The sequence below is a fragment of the Dromiciops gliroides genome, chromosome 1, assembly GCF_019393635.1.
Source record: "Dromiciops gliroides isolate mDroGli1 chromosome 1, mDroGli1.pri, whole genome shotgun sequence".
Classification (NCBI taxonomy): domain Eukaryota; kingdom Metazoa; phylum Chordata; class Mammalia; order Microbiotheria; family Microbiotheriidae; genus Dromiciops; species Dromiciops gliroides.
In genome coordinates, this window is record NC_057861.1 from 136,063,001 (window position 1) to 136,086,349 (window position 23,349).

Genomic DNA, 23,349 nt, shown 5'->3' on the forward strand with positions numbered 1-23,349 from the left:
CAGACATAGACAAAGGAGATGGGCGTGAGTGGATGTACTCAGAAGGTAAAAATTGACACTGAGGGAAAGGGCCAAAAATCGTTTTGCCAGAGAAGCCTGTGCACAGTTGTGAGGAAGAGATAATCAAGTAGACACAAAGAGGAATAGGAAAGAACTGATATAGAATTGGTTAAGCTATTGAACATTAGAAGAATTAGAAAGATAGAGTTAGTGTAGGAAATGGCGTATCCATATTTTACAGTTCTGAATAACCAATCCTGACTTTGAGGCTGAGGAGAGACACCATTAGTACAAAAGACTGTCAACAGCAAAGTACTAGTTTGTTCAAGATGTTGCTGTTTCAAATGGGATATACTATTGTATTTATGAGTCATTTATTTATTTATTGATGACCACTGAAAGCAAAGAATTTATATTACCACTGTGAATATCACTAACAGCCTAACAAAGGCCTTATCATTTTAGTTACATTGAATTAATTTGCACGCAAATGAAAATTCAGGTGAATGGATCAATCAGTTCAAAAGAGACATTTCTTATCATGACAATACTATATAGCAATGAAAATATCCCAACTCATCATCAAATATATTTAATTTAAATCACATTTAAATTTATGGATAACCTTCAAATTAAAAATCAGATCTTTATTTTTTAACAAAATATGCAGAAAGTAATATTTCTATCACACAATTTACAATAAATCATAAACATGTAGATAAGGCACACTTTCTGGAGAATATTCTTTTATTTTTTTGAAAGTTAAGAAGGCATCAAGAAATATAACTAAAATAGTATGAAAGCATGAAAAATCCTACCATACTGAGCATCTAGAGAAACTTATCTTTCACCAGACCTAAAAAATTGGCACTAGAAGATTTGGCACAAAAGAAAAAAAATCAAAACTAAAATAATCACATGATAATTGCTGTATCAATGGGGCAGGTAGGTGCTATGTCATTTCATCAAACAATATACAATTCAGTTCTGCTTCCTAAATCATTTTCATAGGTATTTGCATATTTAGATTTCAATATTCTCAAACCATAGCAACTGAGAACAGCAAATAATTCCAATGACCGAACTATCCCTAGTCATTGAATAGTGAGAAGTGTAAAAATTCCGTTTGAAGAAAATGACAAAGTATTAAAATACAAATGTATAAAAGATTAATCTTCTTGTTAATTATAGAAAATCAAATATGTATTAACATATACTGATAACTAGAAGATGCAAACTTCATTCAAATCCAGTACCCTGCTAACTCTTCACCTATATGCACAGAGACTAATAGAGTGGGACCCCAAGAAGAGTGCATATCCTTCTAGAAATATGTACAGAAGCTGTATGATAAGAGTCAAAGTACATTACTTTCTCTTACCCATCCCCCCAAAGAATAAAAAATCACAGTGTTAATACAACTGTAATAAATTTGAATTCATAAAGTATTTTATTTTAAATATGCAGTATGAAAAAATTATGTATCATGCTGATGAAGTGAAGAAAGTTTTTCACAAGTGATAAGATGAATTGTTTCTATTAAACAATATACATGTATATGTGTATTTAAATAAATTGTAACTCAAGGAAAGAAACCACTATATATGATAAATTTAGAAAATGTTAGATTAAACAAGATGGTTGTTCCACTAAGACTTCTGAATTACTTGTGTAATTTTATACTACCACTGATACAAATTATTTTCACCTACAAATAAAAGCAAACTAAAAGCATTCATATATTTTCACACCCCATTCATTAGGTGGTTATAGTTAAATAGCCAAGGTACATAAAGATTAAATGACTTACCCAAGGACATAAAATTAGTCAGTGGCAGAGCCAGAAACAGAGCTCAGGTCTCCTGATTACCCAGTCACTGCTCTCTCCACTACATTCTACTTGACTCAAGAAAAATATTTGAAACACAAAAGTCAAAACAAAAAAAAAAGGTCTCTTATATATTATATTTTAATGATTTCATTGGTTTAATTTTAAAATTTCAAAATGAGATACATTCAAATAATAAACATTTAGATTACTAACACCTTGTGTTTATTCTTATGATAAAATAGGATAATGTTACTTCTATTATATAAGCATATTCTTTAGATACACTATTCTTTGACACTTTAGGCAAAGCAAAATCTTTAAAACCCATTGAGAACAATGAAAACCTCTGACAAAGATCACAGTGCCAAACTACAAGCAATGATAACTAAAGAGTAGGCTTTCAAATCCAACATCTTTTTCATGTTACCCCCAAAGTTGTTAAATAGACTAATGAAAATCAAAATGCTCAGTAAGTAGCAATTTCATACCTAATAGTGCCAATAAATTTTTCTTATAGCTTTCTTGCCTTTATTTACATTAAATAGTATTCCAGCTTTATTTCCAACTGAAAGGAATAAAACAACAAAACAAAAAATTTCTTGAATTATCATGAGATCCTCATGTCCAAAAGTCCTTTCTAATCAGGATTCATGTATTTAGAAAACTGGTAAGAAGGTGTATACACTTATTTGCAAAAATTATTGTAAAAATTAATGTTTTGCAGGAGCTAGTAACCTAAAATGACCCTCATATTCAATATTCTATCTCTTTGCTGGCTGGTCATTATCAAATAATCTCCATTTCAATGCTATGAAGAGGAATAGGAGAAAAGAAACTGAAGGAAGATGCTAACATATCTCTCAAATCTTTCTTATTGGTTATCACGCTTGTAAAAGATCAGTGAAGCTTAGCTATCCATAAAAATGGTCCCAAATCTATTGCCATTGTGATTATACCATTCTTTTTCACCTAAGTCCTTAGAAGAAATGTATAAAGAAAATTTACCTAGTCTCTTGATTCATTAATTTGAATGAAGTAAACAAAACTAGATTATTTTAAAAATCATACTGAACAGAAACATTTTTTCAAATTAAAAACAGTCAAAAACAAATAATCTGTCCACTTATTAGCAGTCCAGTCAGTGTTTGAGCAAATGCTAAAGACAATATTATCATCACATTATATTTCAAAGCTACATCAAATAAACATATTTTTAAATAAAATGTGCCTACATGAAATACTGACTAAATACCTTGGTAGTTTAAACCTAATAAATATATGATTTTTCTCTACCATCCATGTAATAAGTTAGGGACACTATGCTTTCCTTAAATACATCAAGTTCATAGGGGAAGGAGAATTTTATAATGACATAATTTAAACCACTAATGCAGAGTGAGCCCTCATTTTAAATTAATTTGAGATTAAGAAAACAATAACCTGAACATGTGTCCTTACAACAACAAAAAGATATAAGAAATTCAACCCTAATGAGGCAACTGACAATAAAAGTATTAACTAAATAAATGAAATGTATATAATATGGATGTGAACTAAAATTGTACATTCTTGCTCAGACTCAGATATTATGTGTTTCTTTAATAAAATATTCTAAATAAAAATTTGTTAAATTATTATAGAAAATACTGGAGAAATCATTTGGCTTTGCTAAATATATTCAGTGAAAAAGAAAAATAATTCTCAGGACCAGTACATTATTAATTAACACATAATATTGTGTGCAAAACCAAAAAACAATTCCCTCCCCTCAAGATGACAAGTTACATTATTATTTATATCTCAATTCAAGTACATATGCACATGCATTCATATATATGACACATAGATGATAACTAGAATTATTTTTTAAAAATCAGATGTCCATGACCCACATATTCATACATTTATGAAATTTCCATTGAAGCAAAGCAATGCCTATTTTAAACAATATATCACATGTCCTCAGTTGTCATCATTTTTAACAAGCACCCATTCACATTCTGTTGTCTGATTTAATTTGTATAATTTAATATATGTCTCAATTCTTGGAGTATTCCTTTGTATCATGAAATGTGGATAACATATATTTAACAATAGCTTCTAAGAATAACCAAAACGGTGCATTCTAGAACACCAAAGCCTGAGTATTTTGTTCAAGAAAGGACATTCCAAAAGAATAGTAAAACAGGCACCCTTAGTAGCATAAAGAATATCATAAAATACAGAAAACCCTAGAAAGTAATGAAATATTTACCTATTTGGGGCATGAAATTCATTCCTTTTTTTCCCACTGCCATATATTTCTTCAAAATTCCCGTATATCTCATTCAAAGCTAATACTTATAATTATTGTAAAGAATTATATTGACAATGGATAGAACCTGAGATTTATTCATGATATAAAACTTGATTGTATTTTATTATCATATTCTGTTGAAGTCTTCAAGGCAGAAATTCTGTTTTAAAAAATAATTACTCATATTTATCAGATATTGTTTTCATGCATATATCCTATCAATTTTTTTATTACTCTATCTTTTAATTCTGATAAATCAAGCAATTTAAATATATACGAAATATGGGGAAAACATGCAATGAATGGAGTTTAGAATCCAGTCATTTATGTTCATTTTTTTTAAAGTTAAGTATTACTAAGTTTTAAAAAACTAATTTTCTCTGAAGAAACTTGAATATCAATGATTATATATCTTGGATAATATTTTGGAAGCTGCCTTATGAATGACAAGGCTATAATTGTTTTCTGATGAGAACATCTTATGAATAAATAACACTTTAAATGTGAAATTTCTATTAATTTATCTATAGAAACATGCAGGCATAGTTTGTTTTCCTTCTAGGCAAGGCAATATTTGTCATGATATAGAATTTATAATTCAATAGAGTGATTTACCCTGTTTAAGACATTTACTTAGTTGCCTCCAATATTTTCTGTTTAAATTATAAATTAAGTTACTTTGTTCTACAATAATGAGAACAGGGTAGGATAGGACTTTTAAAAAATACAATAAAACATTAACGCTCTCTTAAAATACCTTACTTCTTTTTCAATGTTGGACAAATTAGAAAAATCTACAACAGAATTTTATACTGGATTTCCAAATGTAATAAATTTAGTATCAGACTTTCTCAAAAGTAAATTGAGTCCTAAAATGTCTAATAATTTATATTTCTAAAGTTATAGACATTTATAGAGGCAATGCAATAAAATAAAATTCACACTCATTTTCTTAGTCATTTCTCCTGCCAGATTAAGAATTATTCCCAAAGGTAAATATCCTTAGTTTAAAAATGAAAAGCTTCATTCTTATAAAATTTATATTTGGAAGCAGTAGTATAAGTTGTGTTTAATTTATAATTATTATCTAAGTACTGGAAAAGTGAGGATATTGAAACTAGAAAAATGCTTATATCATATAATATACTGGTGATGATAATAAGCCACATTTACATAATTTCTTAGGAATTACAAAGTATTTGCTCACAATAACCCCATGAAAGAATGAGGTAACATATGTATTATCATCCATATTTACAAATGAAAAAACATGTTCTAAGATGTTAAATGACCTTTTCAAGATCTCAAAGCTAGTAAGTATCTGAGGCACAATTTGAAACCAGAGCTTGAGATTTCAAGTTCAGTGTTCTTTCCCGTAAGTCTCTTAATACTAATTCATTAATATTTACATTTTAAAATGTTAAGATAACTATAAATCACAAAATCACCTTATGAAGTGAGCAATTATTGTCCGTATTTCAAGAGAAGAATCAGCAAAGATAAAAGGATTGTGACATCATTTTTAGTCATACATAATGACTATTCTGACAGTAACAAAGTCAGTCTATATTAGAAATTGAGAGTTACCAGTTTTTGATTAACACTCATCTAGACAATAAGAAATAATTGCATGGATATAATTTTGAACTGATTTCATTGATATTAGAAACTCTGGTGAGGAAATCTCCTATATCAACTTAGGGGGATACTTTTTCTGAAATGAATTTTCCTAGAGAATTTCCTTGAGCACTCCAGAGGTTAAATGACTTGCCCAGGGTCATACAGAAAGTATATATGAGAGGTCAGATTTGAAAGCTATATTGTCCTGACTTCAATGTTAGCTCACTACTCATTATACTACACTGTCACTTTTTGGTGTCACTACTGATAAAAAAAAATACATAAAGTGGAAAATTAAAACTTATGGACAATGTAAACAAAAGCACCTATATATTAAGTATGTATAATTTTATAGAACCCTTATTTGTTCCACATGTCATAGGTAGTTTTTTTTCAGTTCCAAGGTACAAGATTCTAATCAGTTCTTTCCAGAATTCATTTTTGTTACCGTATTAAATTTTATATGTAAAATGAGATAAATATATTCTCATTCCCCACAGTTTTTCATAAATTTCAGGTGTTTGCTAATAACAGTAGAAGTAAATAAAATCATGAAACACAAAAAAGCAATGCTGATAGTCAAGTAGGAATCTTTTATAAAGATATCTTAGATACAAACATTCTTACCTGGGTTCAGGTCTCTGAAATAAACACTATTCAGCAGACCTTCCATGTTCATTCCTAGTTCTCTTTGAGCTACCAAAGAAAATTTCCTTTTTATGTCTTTTGGACTTGGACTATGTCTAAACCAAATTATAATCTTAGAAAACATAAGAAATTGACTCCAAATACCACTCACAAAAATTTGAGGATTAAAATCAATATAAAGGATAAAAATCTAGTTAAGTTTAGAAGTTCTACTATCTTAATCATTTATTTTTGTCTATATATTTTTTTGTTTGTTTTTTGTGGGGCAATGAGAGTGAAGTGACTTGCCCAGGGTCATACAGCTAGTAAGTATCAAGTGTCTAAGGCTGGATTTGAACTCAGGTCCTCCTGAATCCAGGATCAGCGCTTTATCCACTGTGCTACCTAGCTGGCCCCTATTTTTGTCTATATTACTGAAATATTCTAACTGTTCTTCTCTCCATCTAAGTGTTCTCCAAATCATGTATCACATCAGTCCCAAGTAATCATCCTAATGCAGTACTCTGATCACATTAAACCTTTCATCAAATAACTTCAATTTCTTTGTCTTCCAAATAAAGCACAATTTTGATTCTATTATCAACAAACATCAACATTCTGGATACCATCTTCCTTTTCTGTCTTTATCTCAGAGTTTTATCATGCATGACTGCCATATTCACTTCATTTGAGTCAGAACTCAGGGACCACCTCTTTCACAAAGACTTTCTTGACCCCTTAAAAATGAAAATGATCTTTATTTCCTGAAATTTATCATAATATTTTTTTTTGCCAGGACCTCTCTATACTTACAGCACTCTCTTTTGCTTTTAATTATTTGGGTACATCTCTTTCAACTCTATTTACTCCTAAAATCTCAATCTAATGAAAAAAGGCTTCTTCAACATTTATAGAATACAAAAATTAAAGCATATAAAATCCAGCAGCAAAGATGTAACTGAGATTAGCACCTAAATAGAAATAATAACTAGTAAATAACAAAAGTAATAACTAATATGTATGTCAGGTTTGCAAAGCACTTTATTCATAATATCTCACTTCGTCCTAAAAATATAGCCCTATGAGGTCAGTATTAGTATATATCCATTTTACAGAAGAAAAAATGTAATTATAATTATAAATCTTAGCCTGAAGAAGAGGAAAAATGCCCCTCTCTTCTTTCTAGAGGTAGAGGATTATGGGTATGGAACATAATATATAATATCAAGTTTCATTAATACTTGGACAATTTTGTGGTATTTGTTCCCTTTTCTATCTTTGTTAAAAATGGAGGGCTCGGGGCAGCTAGGTGGTGCCGTGGATAGAGCACCGGCCCTGGAGTCAGGAGTTCCTGAGTTCAAATCCGGCCTCAGACACTTAACTAGCTGTGTGACCCTGGGCAAGTCACTTAACCCCAATTGCCTCACTAAAAAAAAAAAAAAATGGAGGGCTCTTTACAAGAAGAAAGAAAAGGGTTTTATGTGAAAATTAAGGTGATATAAAAACAATATACATCAATAACATTTTTAAAAGAAAGTGATTTAAAAAATTTTAAATGCTGTGAAAATTTGAGTAATTTCACCTTTGGAGACTCAAGATTCGTCTTCTCTTAAAAAAAAGAATTTAGGACTCTTGGAGCTCAGTCTTTTGATCCTATATATAAATGCAGCTACTTGATTAGAGGGACCTATAGAGAATGAACACATACAATGCTTGCATATTTTGATTCAAACCAATTTTTTCCTGTTCAACTTGAAAAGCAAAATATTATTGAATATTTAGTACTGAATTTTATTTCAATGTACCTTCTATACAATTCACAAAACCATATCTATATGCCAAAATGATAACATGAAATTGCCAAGTGCAGGTTTGTTTTTAATTAGCAATTATAAGTACATTGTAAATACTTAAAAACATTTGATGATGCCACAATATTGTTACTGCAGACTTCATGTAAAGAATCTTTGATTAGGTTCATGTTCACAGATTATGTTGAAGATTTTTAATATAGACAAATACGTATAGAATGATTTTTGTTGTTGTTGTTTTGTTTTGGTCCAGACCTATAATTTCATTGGCATAGGAATTTTGGGTGAGGTCAGCAATTGCTATGCAATTTATCATATTGGAGAATTGCTTGGGATACCCATGCAATAAGTGACCTGTTAAAAATCATGAAGTCCACCACAGTGCCTAAAATTAATGCACTATTAATTTTAGTTTCGTGTTGAACTCACATATAAAATAAACAAAAGTCTGACTTCAAAAAAAACTTATGTCTGTTGAAAGTTAGAAACTCTCAAGTGTCACCTAATACTAATATGCTCAGAAGATTTCCTGATAAAATAAATGAAATGAGTATAGCTAAATTCCATTTAAAGTATTCCATCCAAAGATTTACTTTTTTTCTAATCCATATCTTTAGAATTTGGCAAATTTTACTTGAAAAAATATAAACTGTCTTATTTATTAGTAAGCAACCCAGAAAAGCTATGCTCAAGAGCATACTAATGAAACCTGACTAATCCTTTATCTACTACATATATTAATCTCATATTAATCTTGCTTTGTCTTTGTCAGTTTAAATACTTCCTTTGTCTTCGCTGAAAAGTTTAAATGCTCTAATAAATGTAACTTTGTGTTCTAGCTTTCTTTCAAAAATAAAAACAACTATGTAATAAAAGTTTCCTAGTTATGGCATTCCATACTTACTCAAGATTTTTAAGCTTAAATTTTAGGGATTAGGAACATGTTCATTACCAGGAACAGTTTTCCTCCCATATATAATCATTCATGGATATTCCCAATACTATGAAAATAATTAATATTTTATATAATATAAAAATTAATGTAATTTCCATTATAGACTTTACATTAAATGAAATTTAATTAACAAAATAGAAAATAAAGTATTTTTCTCAGGAAAATTTTATGAATTTGCATTTATGAATTAAAAAAAACAAATTAACGTATTTGGTGCATGGTTTTGATATACAGATGTTCATATATTCAAAACATTTGAGAACACATTTCCATAAATAATGAGAAATATATGTATGAATAAACACCTACAGTGACAACTAAGCAATTTGAGATTAATTAACTTTAAAAAGAAAGCCTACATCACAACATGAACTCAGGGAAGAAGCTTTAGCATCATATATTGCACAATGACTCTGTATGCATGTGTGTATATATACTTATGTCTATATGTTTGCATATAGACATACGTGTGGATGTAGTATCAAATGTGTATTAAAACAGTGTGACGTACAAAGCTATATACAAATCTCATATATGTGATAACTGAAATTGACTCATTAAAGTTTATGAAATGTATTTTAAGCAAATTCCAAAGGCAAATGTCACATGTTTCAGAATGACATTTCCATACAGATATGTATAGATATGTAGATATACATGTTTGCATATACATGTGTACATATATCTGTATGTGTAGAAATTTTATTATATGTGATGGTTACTTTTGGAATATGCTTAAAATACATTTTATAAACTTTACTGAGCCAATCAATTTTATTTATCATATATATCTGGACGATTCTTAAAATGAGGTTTGTATATAGTCCCATGACTTAGATTGATTCAGTATACATTCTGAAACATTTTTTCCTGGAAAAAAAAGAGTTGATAGATTTGATATAATTCATATTAAGCATGCCATTTAAGGTAAGTTATTAGATTAACTAGATCCTACAATTAAATAGCATTCTATAAAAATATGTAAGTTAATAGGAATAATGCTTCTGGACTCATTTTAGGGATTTTTATATAAAATACTTATCAACCTAATCCATATTCTGAAAATCTCAATGAACTTTTAAAAATGAACAATACACAATACTGTTTTCTATATATCACTCTATTCTGAGGTCTATTTTTTGACCATTCTAATATTAGCTCATGCATCTCCCATTGAAAGCTAAAAGGAAGATCAAGTTTTAATTAGGATATTTCAGTGCTTATTAATAGAACTAAATGAGATGCTTTATTAAAGATACTAACTTTCTTCTGCAATATGGATAAAAATCTAAGCAATATTTTGATCACAACATAAAATATTATGCATTTACATATGTGCTAATACTTCTGACCTAAAATAAACAATATATTTCATCATTGAAATACATTGAATTTTGCCTATATAGAAATGAATATTATTTTTAGTTAAGATTTCTAATTTATAAGTTCCAGGCAGCAATTATTTGACTATATAAGTTATACACCTAGTGTTTGAAAGTCATGTACACAAACCAAAAACCAGAGTAGTAAAGTAATACCCACATATATGGTTAAGTGTGTTAACATTAACATTGAATCAACAATTTTTCCCCGCAACATGTGTAACTAATTTTTCTAATCAAGGATAGAAATAAAGTGTGTATATAACTACTCTAAATGGGCTCTACATACTAAAAATTTTCACACCGTGAGAAAAATAAGATAAAACAAGCACACACTCATTACAAAAGCATGAAATGCAATGTTTTTATAGTCTCATGCTTTTATGTGGTTTTCCAAACCCTGACAAACCTGGCTCAGTTTGGTGTTTCTTTTTCGGCAATGGTTTGTCATCAGTTATTGTACCATTCACCTTTTTCTGCTGGTCTTCCCATGTAACTTCTAGCATAAACCAAGAGAAATCAGAACTTGTCAGAAACATTAATTAACATGCATAAGAAGATACCTAAAAGCATTTCAGGGCACTTAATATCTATAAATAGTATTCTTGGGACAAAGCAATTTGATATTTCATAATGTAAGGACACCATAAACCTTTATAAATTTTCACATACTCCTTCAAACACCCTTTATAGTATACTTTTTAAAAGAAACATACTATTATTATTGTTATAAAATGATTTATACTGACTTTTGAAATCCAGTGATTTAAAACTTATAGATTTTAAAATCTATTTCAAAATCTATAATATAGATGAAAATAATTAAATTACTTTTACAAAAACTAATCCATCAATGACATTTTACTACTCCAATTTTTAGAAAAATAATATTGCTGTAAAATTAAATATTTAGTTACAAAGTTTAATAAAGAAAAACAAAAGTAAAATTAAAAGTTTTTTTTTTCAAAAATAAGGCAAGGAAATAAAGATACAGAAATGGAAATGCCCATGTTTCAAAAGATCACATGGTATAAAATGGTTCAGTATTAAATGTTTTAATGTCCTTAGTATCTTCATTAATGAGAAAAATGTACCAATATATATTTTAATCATTTCCATAATTGCCTTATTAAAAGAAGATCTCCTTTAAGAATAGACCTCAAGACTTCTGAAAATTATTTGTGGCAGGGAAGTGGTGCAGTAGAGAGTGGCAGGCCTAGAGAAAGGAAGACTCATCTTACTGATTTCAAATCCAGATTCAGACACTACTAGCTGTGTGACCCAGGGCAAGTCAATTAACCCTATTTGCCTTAGTTTCCTCATCTATCAAATAAGCTAGAGAAAGAAATGGCAAACCCTTACAGTACCTTTGCCAAGAAAACCCTAAATGGGTCACAAAGAGTGACCATGAACAACAACAAATCACTTAATTAAAAGCTGAACTAATCCTTGTATATTTTGCATTACAAAGTGTTAAAAATATTCGCTATGCTGCTGGACATTCTAAAATATAGCATTGAACTTCATTTTTCCCCTTTACAAGTGCAAATTTCTAATTCCCATCTAGTATCTCTCTGCTACACTGCACAGACTTGTCTACTCTCCTGTCCCAGTTAAATAGGCATTTTGAGAATATAAACTAAGTTCTTGACAATAAAACAGAAATACCATGATAAATCTGTTTTCTCTTTCCCTGTCCTACTGCCAATAATAATAATAATACAGTACATTCCAGATTCAAAAATAAGTGGTTATCACCTCTTTCAGATATTTCTACCATGGCTCCCTAGCCACTCATATGAATAATTAGGAGCTCACTAGATTTATTCTGAATCTTTTCCCATGTCTATTCTAGGGACAAAAATACACGGCATAAATAAGAACAGGTTTCTTCTGGAGCCAAGGTGAGACAAAGCTGCTTATATTTGTGAGTAAGGTAGGCTGCTCTGGAGGAATAGCATTATTAACATTTTACTTAAATAAGCAGTTTATTTACATTGCTGCTAATTCACATGAAATCAACAAATGATCAGAAACACGCATTTACATAAAGAAGTCTTGTTAAAGGAAGTTGCTAGGAAAATTGGGAAGATTGGGATGTTAAGTTTTATTTCTGATGATTTAAGTATCATGCTGTCAAACTTTAAGAACACTGGTAATCTTTCTGTGGCCACAAGATCTAAAATGTTTGATCCCTAATAAATATGAAACTGTATAAAAGGTCACTTACAGTAAAAGGCTTAGTGAGTAAAATACAAAACTCTATACTAAATATTTACCAAAGTTTGAAACTATTTGCACTTTTTGTTACTACTTGTCCAAAATAATGTAAAAGATTCTAGTAAAGAGCCGCCAAGCTTTTTCTAAGGTCAGTATTTATAGAATATTAATTTATACAAAGATGTCTATGATATGCTTAATTGTTTTAAATGAAAATATTACTTTTCTCAACAAGAATGAAGAATTATACAACTCTCAAAGTAGAAAAAATTAATAATTGAATTTTTTAATATGTTAAGAGATTGGTTCCTGCCTGCCTGCCTCAAAACATGTCAGTCATCCTTTCAAAAATCTTCATGAGACTATCCTCTTAAGCTATTCTTCTAGATTCACTGCTATTTATCAAAGTGGAAAAGGCTATGTTGCTTCCATTTACATGCCTCTCATTTATTCCTCAACACTCTACAATCTGGCTTCTGACCTCATAATTTAACTGTCTCCAAAGTTGCAATTACGAATCTAGTGGTATTTTGCCAACCATTCTTTATTTCACTGTTTTATTGTAAAACACTTCTGACCATCCACCTTCTCTTCTTAAATATTATAGTTCCTTAGAAATGAAACTCCATCTCCAAATTCCATGTATTTTCACTGATTGTCCCCCATACATAGAATTATCTCCTTTCTCTTTTCTTCCTCTTGGCTTTCTTGACTTCCTTCAAGTCTCATCTAAAAATCTCACCTTCTGCATGAAGCTTTTCTGGGTCCCCCATTATGGTTGTGTCTTCTCTCTGTGATCATCTGTAATTTATCTTATATATATCTTGTTTGTACATAGGTTTTGTATGTTGCCTTCCCCATTAGACTATGAGCTTATGAGGGCTGACTATTTTTTTCTTTCTTTGTATCCCCAGAATTTAGAATGGCACCTGGCACACAATAGGTTCATCTTGACTCTTCCTATTTGCCTGATAATTCTTTCTCAGTCTTCTTCACTGGCTTTCCATTCATATCATGCCTAACACTGGGTATACACCAATGCTTTTTCCAGAACCATTTTTTTTCTTTTCTCTCTATACCCTCCCTTGAAGGACTCATCAACTCCCATGAATTGAATTATTATTTTTATTCAGATAACTAATAGATCCATAATCCAGCATCAGCCCCTCTCTTGAACTTCAGTCTCATATTATGAACTGCCAATTGGGCATTTCAAACTGGATGTTCAACACACATCTCAAACTCAATATATCTAAAAAAAAAAACCTTGTTACTTTCCTTACTCCCTAAAATTTCTCTACTTTGTCGAGGGCACTAATATTCTTCCAGTCTCTCAGGTTCATAACTTTGGTATTATTCTTAATTCTTTATTCTTCCCATTCCCAGAAACCTATCTTTAGTTTTGTATTTGTACCCTCAGCATTCATAATAGAATTGCACACAGGGTAAATGTGTAATCATTTATTCATTCAGTCATTCATTCATATCCAATCAGTTTCAAACTCTTCATTTCTACTAAATATATAAATATATATTTAAATATATTTTAAAACTTGCCATTTCTCTCTACTCTATACAACTACCACTTTAGGCCATCTCATTACCCCTCACCTACACCATTCCAATGACAGTCTAACTGTCCTTCCTCCCTCCAATCTCTTTCTATTCCAGAATATCTTCTATACAGTTAGCCAAAGTGATTTTCCTGAAGTGCAGAATTGACCATGTCACTCCTCTATTCAATAAGCTCCATATTGCTTCTAGGATAAAATATCAATCCTTTCTTTTGATTTTTGAAGCCATTCAGAACCTGGCCCCAAGGTATTTGCCTAGCCACATTGTACATTACTCCCCTTTACCTCAGGCTAACTTTCTCTACTCCCCACAAAGGACTCCATTTCTGTCTTTATGTGTTTTCACTGGCCATTCCCCATGTAAGGAATAATGAACTTCCTCCTCACCTATGCCTTAAATAATCCCTTTACTTCTTTTAAGAGGCAGCTAAAGCACTTTCTTCTAAATCAAGACTATCTTGACCCTACCAACTATTAGTTCCCATCTTCCCTAACTATTTAACTAACTTGCATTGATTCTTTAATTATTTGTAGATATTTTTCTGTATATATTGACATGTGTACATCTTATCTCTCAACAGAATGTAAGAAAGCTAATTAAGAGAAGGTGTTTCATTTTTTTGTCTTCGTATTCCCATTATTTACAATACCCAGTACCCAGTCAGTCAGCCAAGTAGTGCTTATTAAGCCCTTGCTATGTGCCAGGCAATGAACTAAGCACTAGAGATACAAATAAAAAAAGTTAAAACAATCCTGCCTTCAATAGTTTACATTCTATTTGGAAAGAGACATCTAAATAACTGGATAGATAAAACTATATCTACTGAGTAGAAGTAAAGTAATCTGACTGGAGAAGGCCTTAGAAGTTGGGGGAATCAGGAAAGACCTCTTGCAGAAATTAAGTATTGAAATTGAGTCTTGAAGGAAGTAAGGGAAGCTAAGTAGTGGAAGAAATGGGAAAAGAGATTTAAATATCAAACAGAGAAGTTTATACTTGAGTATAGCAGATACTTGGTGATTATTGATTAATCAACACACACACACACACACACATATATATATTTTAAGATTAAGAATTTCTCAACGCAGGAAGGTTATTTCTTTTATGATTCACTTCCTTTTTGCAACTTATTTTCTGCTTTTCATATATAGTCCCAAATTACTCTACTATCCCTCCAACTAATTTAAGTTGACATGAGAGAACAAAAACACAAGATACTCAAGACTATTTATGAATAGATATTTAATCTAACCAACACAAATTTATAAAATAGTTTCTATAATTAGAGCCCAATTATAATTCCTAACTACATGATTCATATTTATGGAGTTAAATTTGCTTTTTAAATAGGCAAATACATTTTTTTCTTAACTTTAAAATAACTGCTTTTTTTCCAAGCACATAATGATAACATATCACTATTATCTTAGGAACAGATAAACTATAACAATAATACTTTGTACTTCATAATAACTTATGCTTTTCAAAATACTTTAACAAATATTATCTTTTTTTATTACTATGGGACAGATTAAACATTAACCTCATTTTACAAGTAAGAAATATGAATACAGGAGATGCTATAAATTTGGATTACAGTAACACGTTATTTAGATGCAGAACTGAGATAACACCACAAGGTGAAGAATATTTGATGACTGTATGCTATACAGGCTAAAATATAGCTACATCCAGTAGGAGTCAATATGAATCACAGATTCATAGATTTAGAATTATAAGGGACCTCCAAGGCCATGTAATTTAACTACATCACTTGACAGCTAAAGTAACCAAACAAGACCCATGAAGTTACTTGCTTAATGTCACACATATAGTTTGTATTCAAGGTAGGTTTTGAACCCTAGTCCTCTGACTTTCCACTTTGCCATCGAGGGTGGGAGGAAAGGAATAGTAATTTTTCCCTCAAATTTTGATCTACCACTGTAAACTTGGGAAATTTTGGTGACAGGAAAGGGAAGAAAGTAAGGAAGAATTAAGGGGAAGAGAAGTGAAATAAAAGACCATAAAGAAGCATAATATGAAGTGAGAAATTAGTCAAAGGGCAGAGGAGTCACAAATACAAAGCAGAAAAATGATATGGTTTTTCTTTAGTGATGCTTAAATTCTAACAATCAATATCCACTTCAATAATAAGTGATGTTTCTTTGGCAGCCTTCTTAATTCAGAAAAAGCAACCCTATTGTGAAAATAAATTATTCTCTAGTTATATAATTTGCACATTATACAAGGGACACATTAACTTCAGGTAATTTAAGCTTGTGAAATATTTTATTTGACAGGTAGGAATGGCTCATTAAACTTTTCATTTTAATTGAAAATTACCATTAAATGTTTAAAGCAAAACTGTGTTTAATTATGTAGTGTTTTGTTTCCAAACTCTATAATATTTGATGCCTAGAATATCTCAAGAATATTGAGGAATTGGCTCCCAACAGATTTGTAGTATAGTTCATGAACTATGAAATCACCATTAGGAATTAGATCTGAGATTTCATTGGTAAAGAGCAAAGCTACTTAAACTGTAGGTCACAACCCCATATATGGTCCTATAACTGAATGTGGGGAATCACAAAAAATTTGTTAGTAAAAATTTGATCTTTATACCTATTTTATATACCCATATACCTGGGACCATGTAAAATTTTTTTGAGTGAAAATGGGGTTGTTAGGGGAAAAAGTTTAAGAAGCCTTGGCTTAGATCACTAAAAGACTATGACATGCCCAGAGTAACTGGGTTATTGTTATTATATATAATAATAACAACCATAGGTATTTATAGCACTTTAAAGTATGTACAATACTTTGTATTATCTCATTTGAGGTTCACAACCATGTAAGGTAGGCACTATAAATATTATAATCCTCACTTTATAGATAGGAAAACTATATATGTTTCTGAGAAGTTATGTGATTGCCCATGTTCTCATAGTTAGATGTTAGAGACAGGATTTATGACTCCCAATCCAAAACTCTATCCACTACGCCAAAAAAGTAACAGAGCAAACAGAGAATTTCTTCATTTCTTGTCAACTAGATATGCAAGGTCAAAGAAGCACAAATTAACAGAGCTGGAATTCATACCTAGTACTTCTGACTACAAAATAACAGCTATGGCAATTTATCTGTACATGTTTATCCTGACAGAATGTAAAATTTCTTGAGGGCGAGGAATGCTATATTTTTGTCTTTGTATCCTCATTACCTAGTACAGTGCTTAGCATGTGGGGGACTTAATAAATATTTACTGATTGATGTGAACAAGACTGTCAAGGAAGACTAGAGAAGACAGCTACTGAATAGTTATAAAATGTTTAAGCATAGAAGAAAATTAAGTAACACCATAATCCAAGATTATGGAACTAGGTAATAAGAGAACAGTGATACCTTCAACAGAAAGATGGATGGTTAAAAGAGCAAGTTTAAGATTAAAACGTGAGTTCCATTTTGGACGAGTGGAGAAGAGTTATGTACAAGATATCTAAGAGTGGTGCAACAGATAGGTAAAAGTGCAAAAGTGGAATTCAGAAGACAGGAGAAATATATAATTGAGGAAATAATATGTATAGATATAATAGCTGAAGCCATAGAAACAAATGAGCTAATCAACAGAGAAAGTATAGAAAGTAAATAGGTATTCATACAACAGAGATGGAGGGAATGATTAATCAAAGTAGAATGAGCATTGATCAGAGAGGAAGGAGGAACATGAGAAACACAATGCCATGCAAGCTAAGAGGAGTATATTTACAGAAGTAAAAGAAATCAAGGATGATGAGGGATGAGAAAAGGTAATGAATTTTAAGTCAAGAGGCCATTGATAATAAGTGGAGAAAAGAGTTTATTTGGGTAACAATGATGCAAAGTCAAAGTCCTGCATAAGAGTACTAATCTTGATCAAATTTAATATGAATATAGATTATAAAGAGCATCATAGCTTAGTGATAAGAATGACCAGCTTGGAGTAAGAAAGTTCTGGTTTAAATCCTGGCTTTATTTGACCATGTATATATTAACTGAAACTCGTAGTTTCCTAGGAAATTCTTTAACACAATAAATTACAAATGAGTTGTTGGTCTGCATTATGAATGGAATTACCAAAGCAGAAGTTTTTTCTATCATCAGGTCCAGATTTGCCTCACTTCCACCAAAGGAAAAAAATGTACTATAGAGCTGGACTGTTTATAGTTATAAAAGTTTGTCCTAAGCATTCATATTGATTAGTAAATTAATTTAGCTAGGCTTTCCCCAAATTTAGTTGTTAAAGAAACAGAAATAATGTAAAACAAAACAAAGGATTACCCAAAATATTTGTTACTGGACCTTATAATTAATTTCATTTTGTGTTCCTATTTTATTTGTAATTCATTAACAAATGCATTTTAGATTAGACATAGTTATTTTAAATGGTTTGAAAATTCCTCATTTTATTATGAGGATTGAAAAAGAATGTCAATATAGTATTTTTCTAAATCCTTGAAAATTATTATGATCATTTAGAAACTATTTTCTCCAAAATATGATTTCCTGTCATGACCACTAAAGCAACTTTTCCTGACTTTTAATATCTTTTAAAATGCTTGTTTGAATAATTTTTTAATCTTCTGGTTTGGGCTCCATTAATTTGAAATTTGACAATTTGACGATTTCAAATGGTATTTTTTTTAAAGAATGCTCTGCTCAGAAATTGACAAAACCAAGAAAGAAGCATGGTCCATACATTTATATAAGGAAAATGACTTGAATTTTGGACAAATACAATAACTTTTGAACATTAAACCTTTACTATTGCTTAAAAAAGAAATGCAGTCACAAGCATTATAAATATTAATATGCAGAGTATATACACATATATAACCACTAATAACAATAAAAAACTTGCCTTTTTTCCCATTAGCTGGTAGACTTGACTGTTTTTCCTCATTATCTTCATAACATTAAAAACATACAAGGGATTAATATTTAAGGCCATAAATGATGCTACCTTAAACTAAAAATACCACCACAAAAGATGATTCCACACACTATGAAAACCAATCCATGCACTGTTTGACCTTTCACACACAAAATCAGACACACTTGCTACTTATACAGGTGGTAAAGAAAAAAATGCAAAGCTAAATAAAGTTCCTTTATTTACTTACTTTGAATGACTGAAGTTCTTTTATATTAATAATTATTATTAGAAAGGTTTAATTTTCAAGGTAATAATTGTGATAAAACTTGCCTTTTCTTTCATTCACTGATGGACTTTGCTCTTTTTCCTCATTATCTTAATGAAATTAAAATTAAACAATGAAGATTAATTTTTTACTCTTAATGGCTTCATCATTAAGCTAAGAATACAAAAGATAACTTTACTGACCTCATGCAAAAAAAAATCTGTGCATTGTTTATAAATTGTGGTATTAATACACAAGAGAAGTCACAAAACAAAGACACAAGAAAATGGGAAGACAATGACTGTATAATTTAGTGGAACTCAGTTAATGGCTTTGACATTCCACAAGACAATAAGAACAGTTATCCTGATAGCACTTTGAGATAAATAGCACAGAAAAATAATAAACACACTAGACATTAGTCATAAAATAGCAAAACTTTCCTTTTCCCTCATTAACAGATGACTCTTGATTTTCCTCATCTTTGTAACATTAAAAACAATTATAATTAATAAAAATTGAATTCTGAAATATCAAACTATGTATACTATATAAAAGAATTTATGAAACTATAAGTAGAAAACATCATGGTTCTCATATAATTGTTGAGAAAATTGCATATTATATAGACCAATATGCATCTCTATGCATAAAAAAGAAATTACCTAGAATTATTGGCTTAATGAAATTGCTTTTATGATTAAATCTACCTTATTCAGAAAAGTAAATGTGAAAACTAGCAATTAAAACCAAATCAGAATTTGATTTGAAAAGGGTTTTAATTCCAAAACGGCAGTTAATAAAATACATTTTAGAAGCATCTAATATTCTTTAGTTACACAACATTCTAAATTTTATTAAATGTCCTATTTTATGCTTTTGTTTTGTTCAGTTTTGTTTGCATGGGGCAATGGGGGTTAGGTGACTTGCTCACGGTCACACAGCTAGTAAGTGTCAAGTGTCTGAGGCCGGATTTGAACTCAGGTACTCCTGAATCCAGGGCCTTTGGATAAAGATCCACTGCGCTACCTAGCCCCCCCCCCCCCAAATGTCTCATTTTATGGATTTGATAGAACATTGGGTAAACTATGCTATAGATGACAGAATAGAAAAATCAAATTAATTTACTCCAAACCATTTTGTATATTATTATGTTAATGCATTTAGTGATATTTTAAGGGTCCAGAATTCTATGCATTTCCTAGGTGCCTATTATCCTATTGTGGATTGTCAGGGAATGAAGACAAAAATCTATTAATTCCTAATTTATTAATTATTTTCTAATTATTTTAGTAATACCAAAAAAAATTAAATCCTCTAAACAGGTTTTAAACCATAGAACAAGGTATCTCAGGAGCCATGATAGTGGGTCACAAATATTAGTAGGATCATTACATTTTATTTGTTTGTTTGTTTGTGGGTTTTTTTGGTGGGGCAATGAGGGTTAAGTGACTTGCCCAGAGTCACACAGCTTATGTATCAAGTGTCTGAGGCCAGATTTGAACTAACATACTCCTGAATCCAGGGCTGGTGCTTTATCCACTGTGCCACCTAGCTGTCCCAGATCATTACATTTTAAAATTAGAGTTGAATGGGTCCTTACATACCACTTAGTTCAATTCTCTCATTTTCAGATAAGAAAACTGAGGCTGACAGGTTTAATGATTTGCCTAATATCACACAGATATATTAAATGGCAGAGCCAGGATTTGAAACACAGGGCTTTGATTCCAAATTTATCACCTTTTCCTATGCTCTGCGGTGCTTCTCCTTTGATATTGAGTTCAGGTAAGAGAGTAATACTAGTTGTCTTTCATATCTTACAAACAAATGTCGTCAACTACTAAAAAAGAAAGCTTCTGGGGAACTTGATAGTCTCCACATACTTAAAGTGCTGAAAATCTTTCCTAAAGGGGAGAATCAATATATTCCATCTTTTTGATTTGTCACTAATCATCATTAACAATAAGAAATGAAGGTGAACCCATAATTCAGTGACAATGGAGTATAGCAGATGCAAAGGAAGAAAACTACCATGATACCCATTAAGTATTCAAAGACCTAAAAGATGACCTATAAGCAAGGTAGATAGATCTTACTTGCAGGATTTATGGGAGGATATGGATAAGAATTGCACATCGATACTGTTTGGAATCTGGAAGTCAATGCAATACCTACACTGATTAAGTAGATACACTGATATATTGAAGTATGTAAAATTTATATCAATTTTAGATAAAAATATAAGAAAATGCTATGTCATTCAGGTTCATTAAGTATGATAATTTACTTAGAGTAGCTAATATCTCCACTTGGACAGGTATGAAATAGGTAATTAATTATAGAACTAGTTATTAAATATACCATGTTACATAAAACTTTTCAGATTTACCTTGAAAATTAATCTGTCCTGTTGTTGACTTTTTACTGTTTTCAAATTTGGAGGAAAAATCGTGTGAAATTGAGTTGAAACAGATCTAAAGCACTCATTTAAACAATCGTAAAAACGGACCTGCCTTGACCTCTTCCCCTTGCTTTTTTTCACCCTGCTCTTCTACATGCTTGTTTTCTTCGTTAAGTTCTGCATTTACTTTAATGAAAATGAGAGAAAACATACATGTTGTTACTTGAACACACACACACACACACACACACACACACACACACACACACACACACACACGAAGTTAAAAACCCTGGGAAGAAGAAGCCTTTCTTTCCTTTCTTCAGGGTAAATACAAGACTAGAAATTTTCCTTTATTACTTCAACATTCTGATGTGTAGTGGATACAAGATGATATTATTGCTCTATTATATATGATGAAATCACAGACTTGAAAATGTAATAATTATCTTCATCAACAGGCAGATGGTTGATGACCAAAACAAGGGAAAAGATCAATATATTGTTCTAGGCTTTTTACTTGTGACTCCACTGACTCACACATCATTCACAGACACACCATTATTCCAAAAACATATACGTCCCTTTGAATTGTCAATTTTTTAAAAGTTGAGTTTCAAAATAACTCCAACTAAAAATATGAAACAAAACAAAATACTAAGTGAAAGGAAATTGAAAATGTTAATGCGGCTTTTCCATATACTCTAGTGTACATTAATATAATTTGAAATACAAGGATCAACTTGAAATGAAGAACATAGAGTTAAAGCAAAATAGAAAAAGAAATCTAATGTATCTAATAACAATAATAATTTTTGCAATCAGATGCTATTTCCCTTGTACAAAGACAAGAATTCCCACATACTTTTATATTACTGCTTTTGAATAAATGAATTACAGCATCTAGGAATTTTAGAAATATATGATATTGCTATACACATAAGTTGCTGAAGTTACATAACAAACTATGATAATATTCTCACTCTTTTGACAAGGTGACATCATATAATATAAGCAATATGACTAAAACGGAACTGCTTTGTTCCTCTGCATTTATAAAAATATTTTAATTATATTTTCCCCGTTTCCCCTATTATTAGTGACATCTTATTTTTAAAAACTGAGGCATTCATTTTGACTTCTTTGTTTAAGAATACATATGCCTCTAACCACTGAAGATCTTAAAAAATAAATGTGAATGTTCTTTACCTAGTAACATTAGTTCTTTACCAAATATTCTAATTAAGATCTATTAAGTCTAGATTTCTTTTATTATTTTTCCTAAATTACTCAAAATGCCTATAACTATAGAGATTGTTTGAAAATATTCTATAGTTAAAATACAAGATATTCCTCAAAGTTGTAAAACTACAAATCACAAAAATACCTTTATGAATTGGAATCCAGTTAATTGTAAACATCAAATAATGATAATTTAAAATTATTTT

The 23,349-nt window shown here is 30.4% G+C and overlaps 1 protein-coding gene across 43 annotated transcripts in view; it reads right to left on the reverse strand.

Annotated features, from left to right (window-relative positions):
- Window positions 1–23,349, reverse strand: part of RIMS2 (regulating synaptic membrane exocytosis 2) — an 821,964-nt gene that overhangs the window by 247,773 nt on the left and 550,842 nt on the right. Inside the window, exon 27 of one of the 43 annotated variants that reach the window (XM_043983313.1) lies at window positions 22,010–22,087. The exons of 41 other annotated variants lie outside the window; for them this stretch is intronic. In XM_043983313.1, the coding sequence (XP_043839248.1) occupies window positions 22,010–22,087 (78 nt within the window). Of the gene's footprint in view, window positions 1–10,931; window positions 10,994–22,009; window positions 22,088–23,349 lie in introns of those variants that run through there. One more of the 43 variants, XM_043983616.1, reaches the window with a different exon arrangement.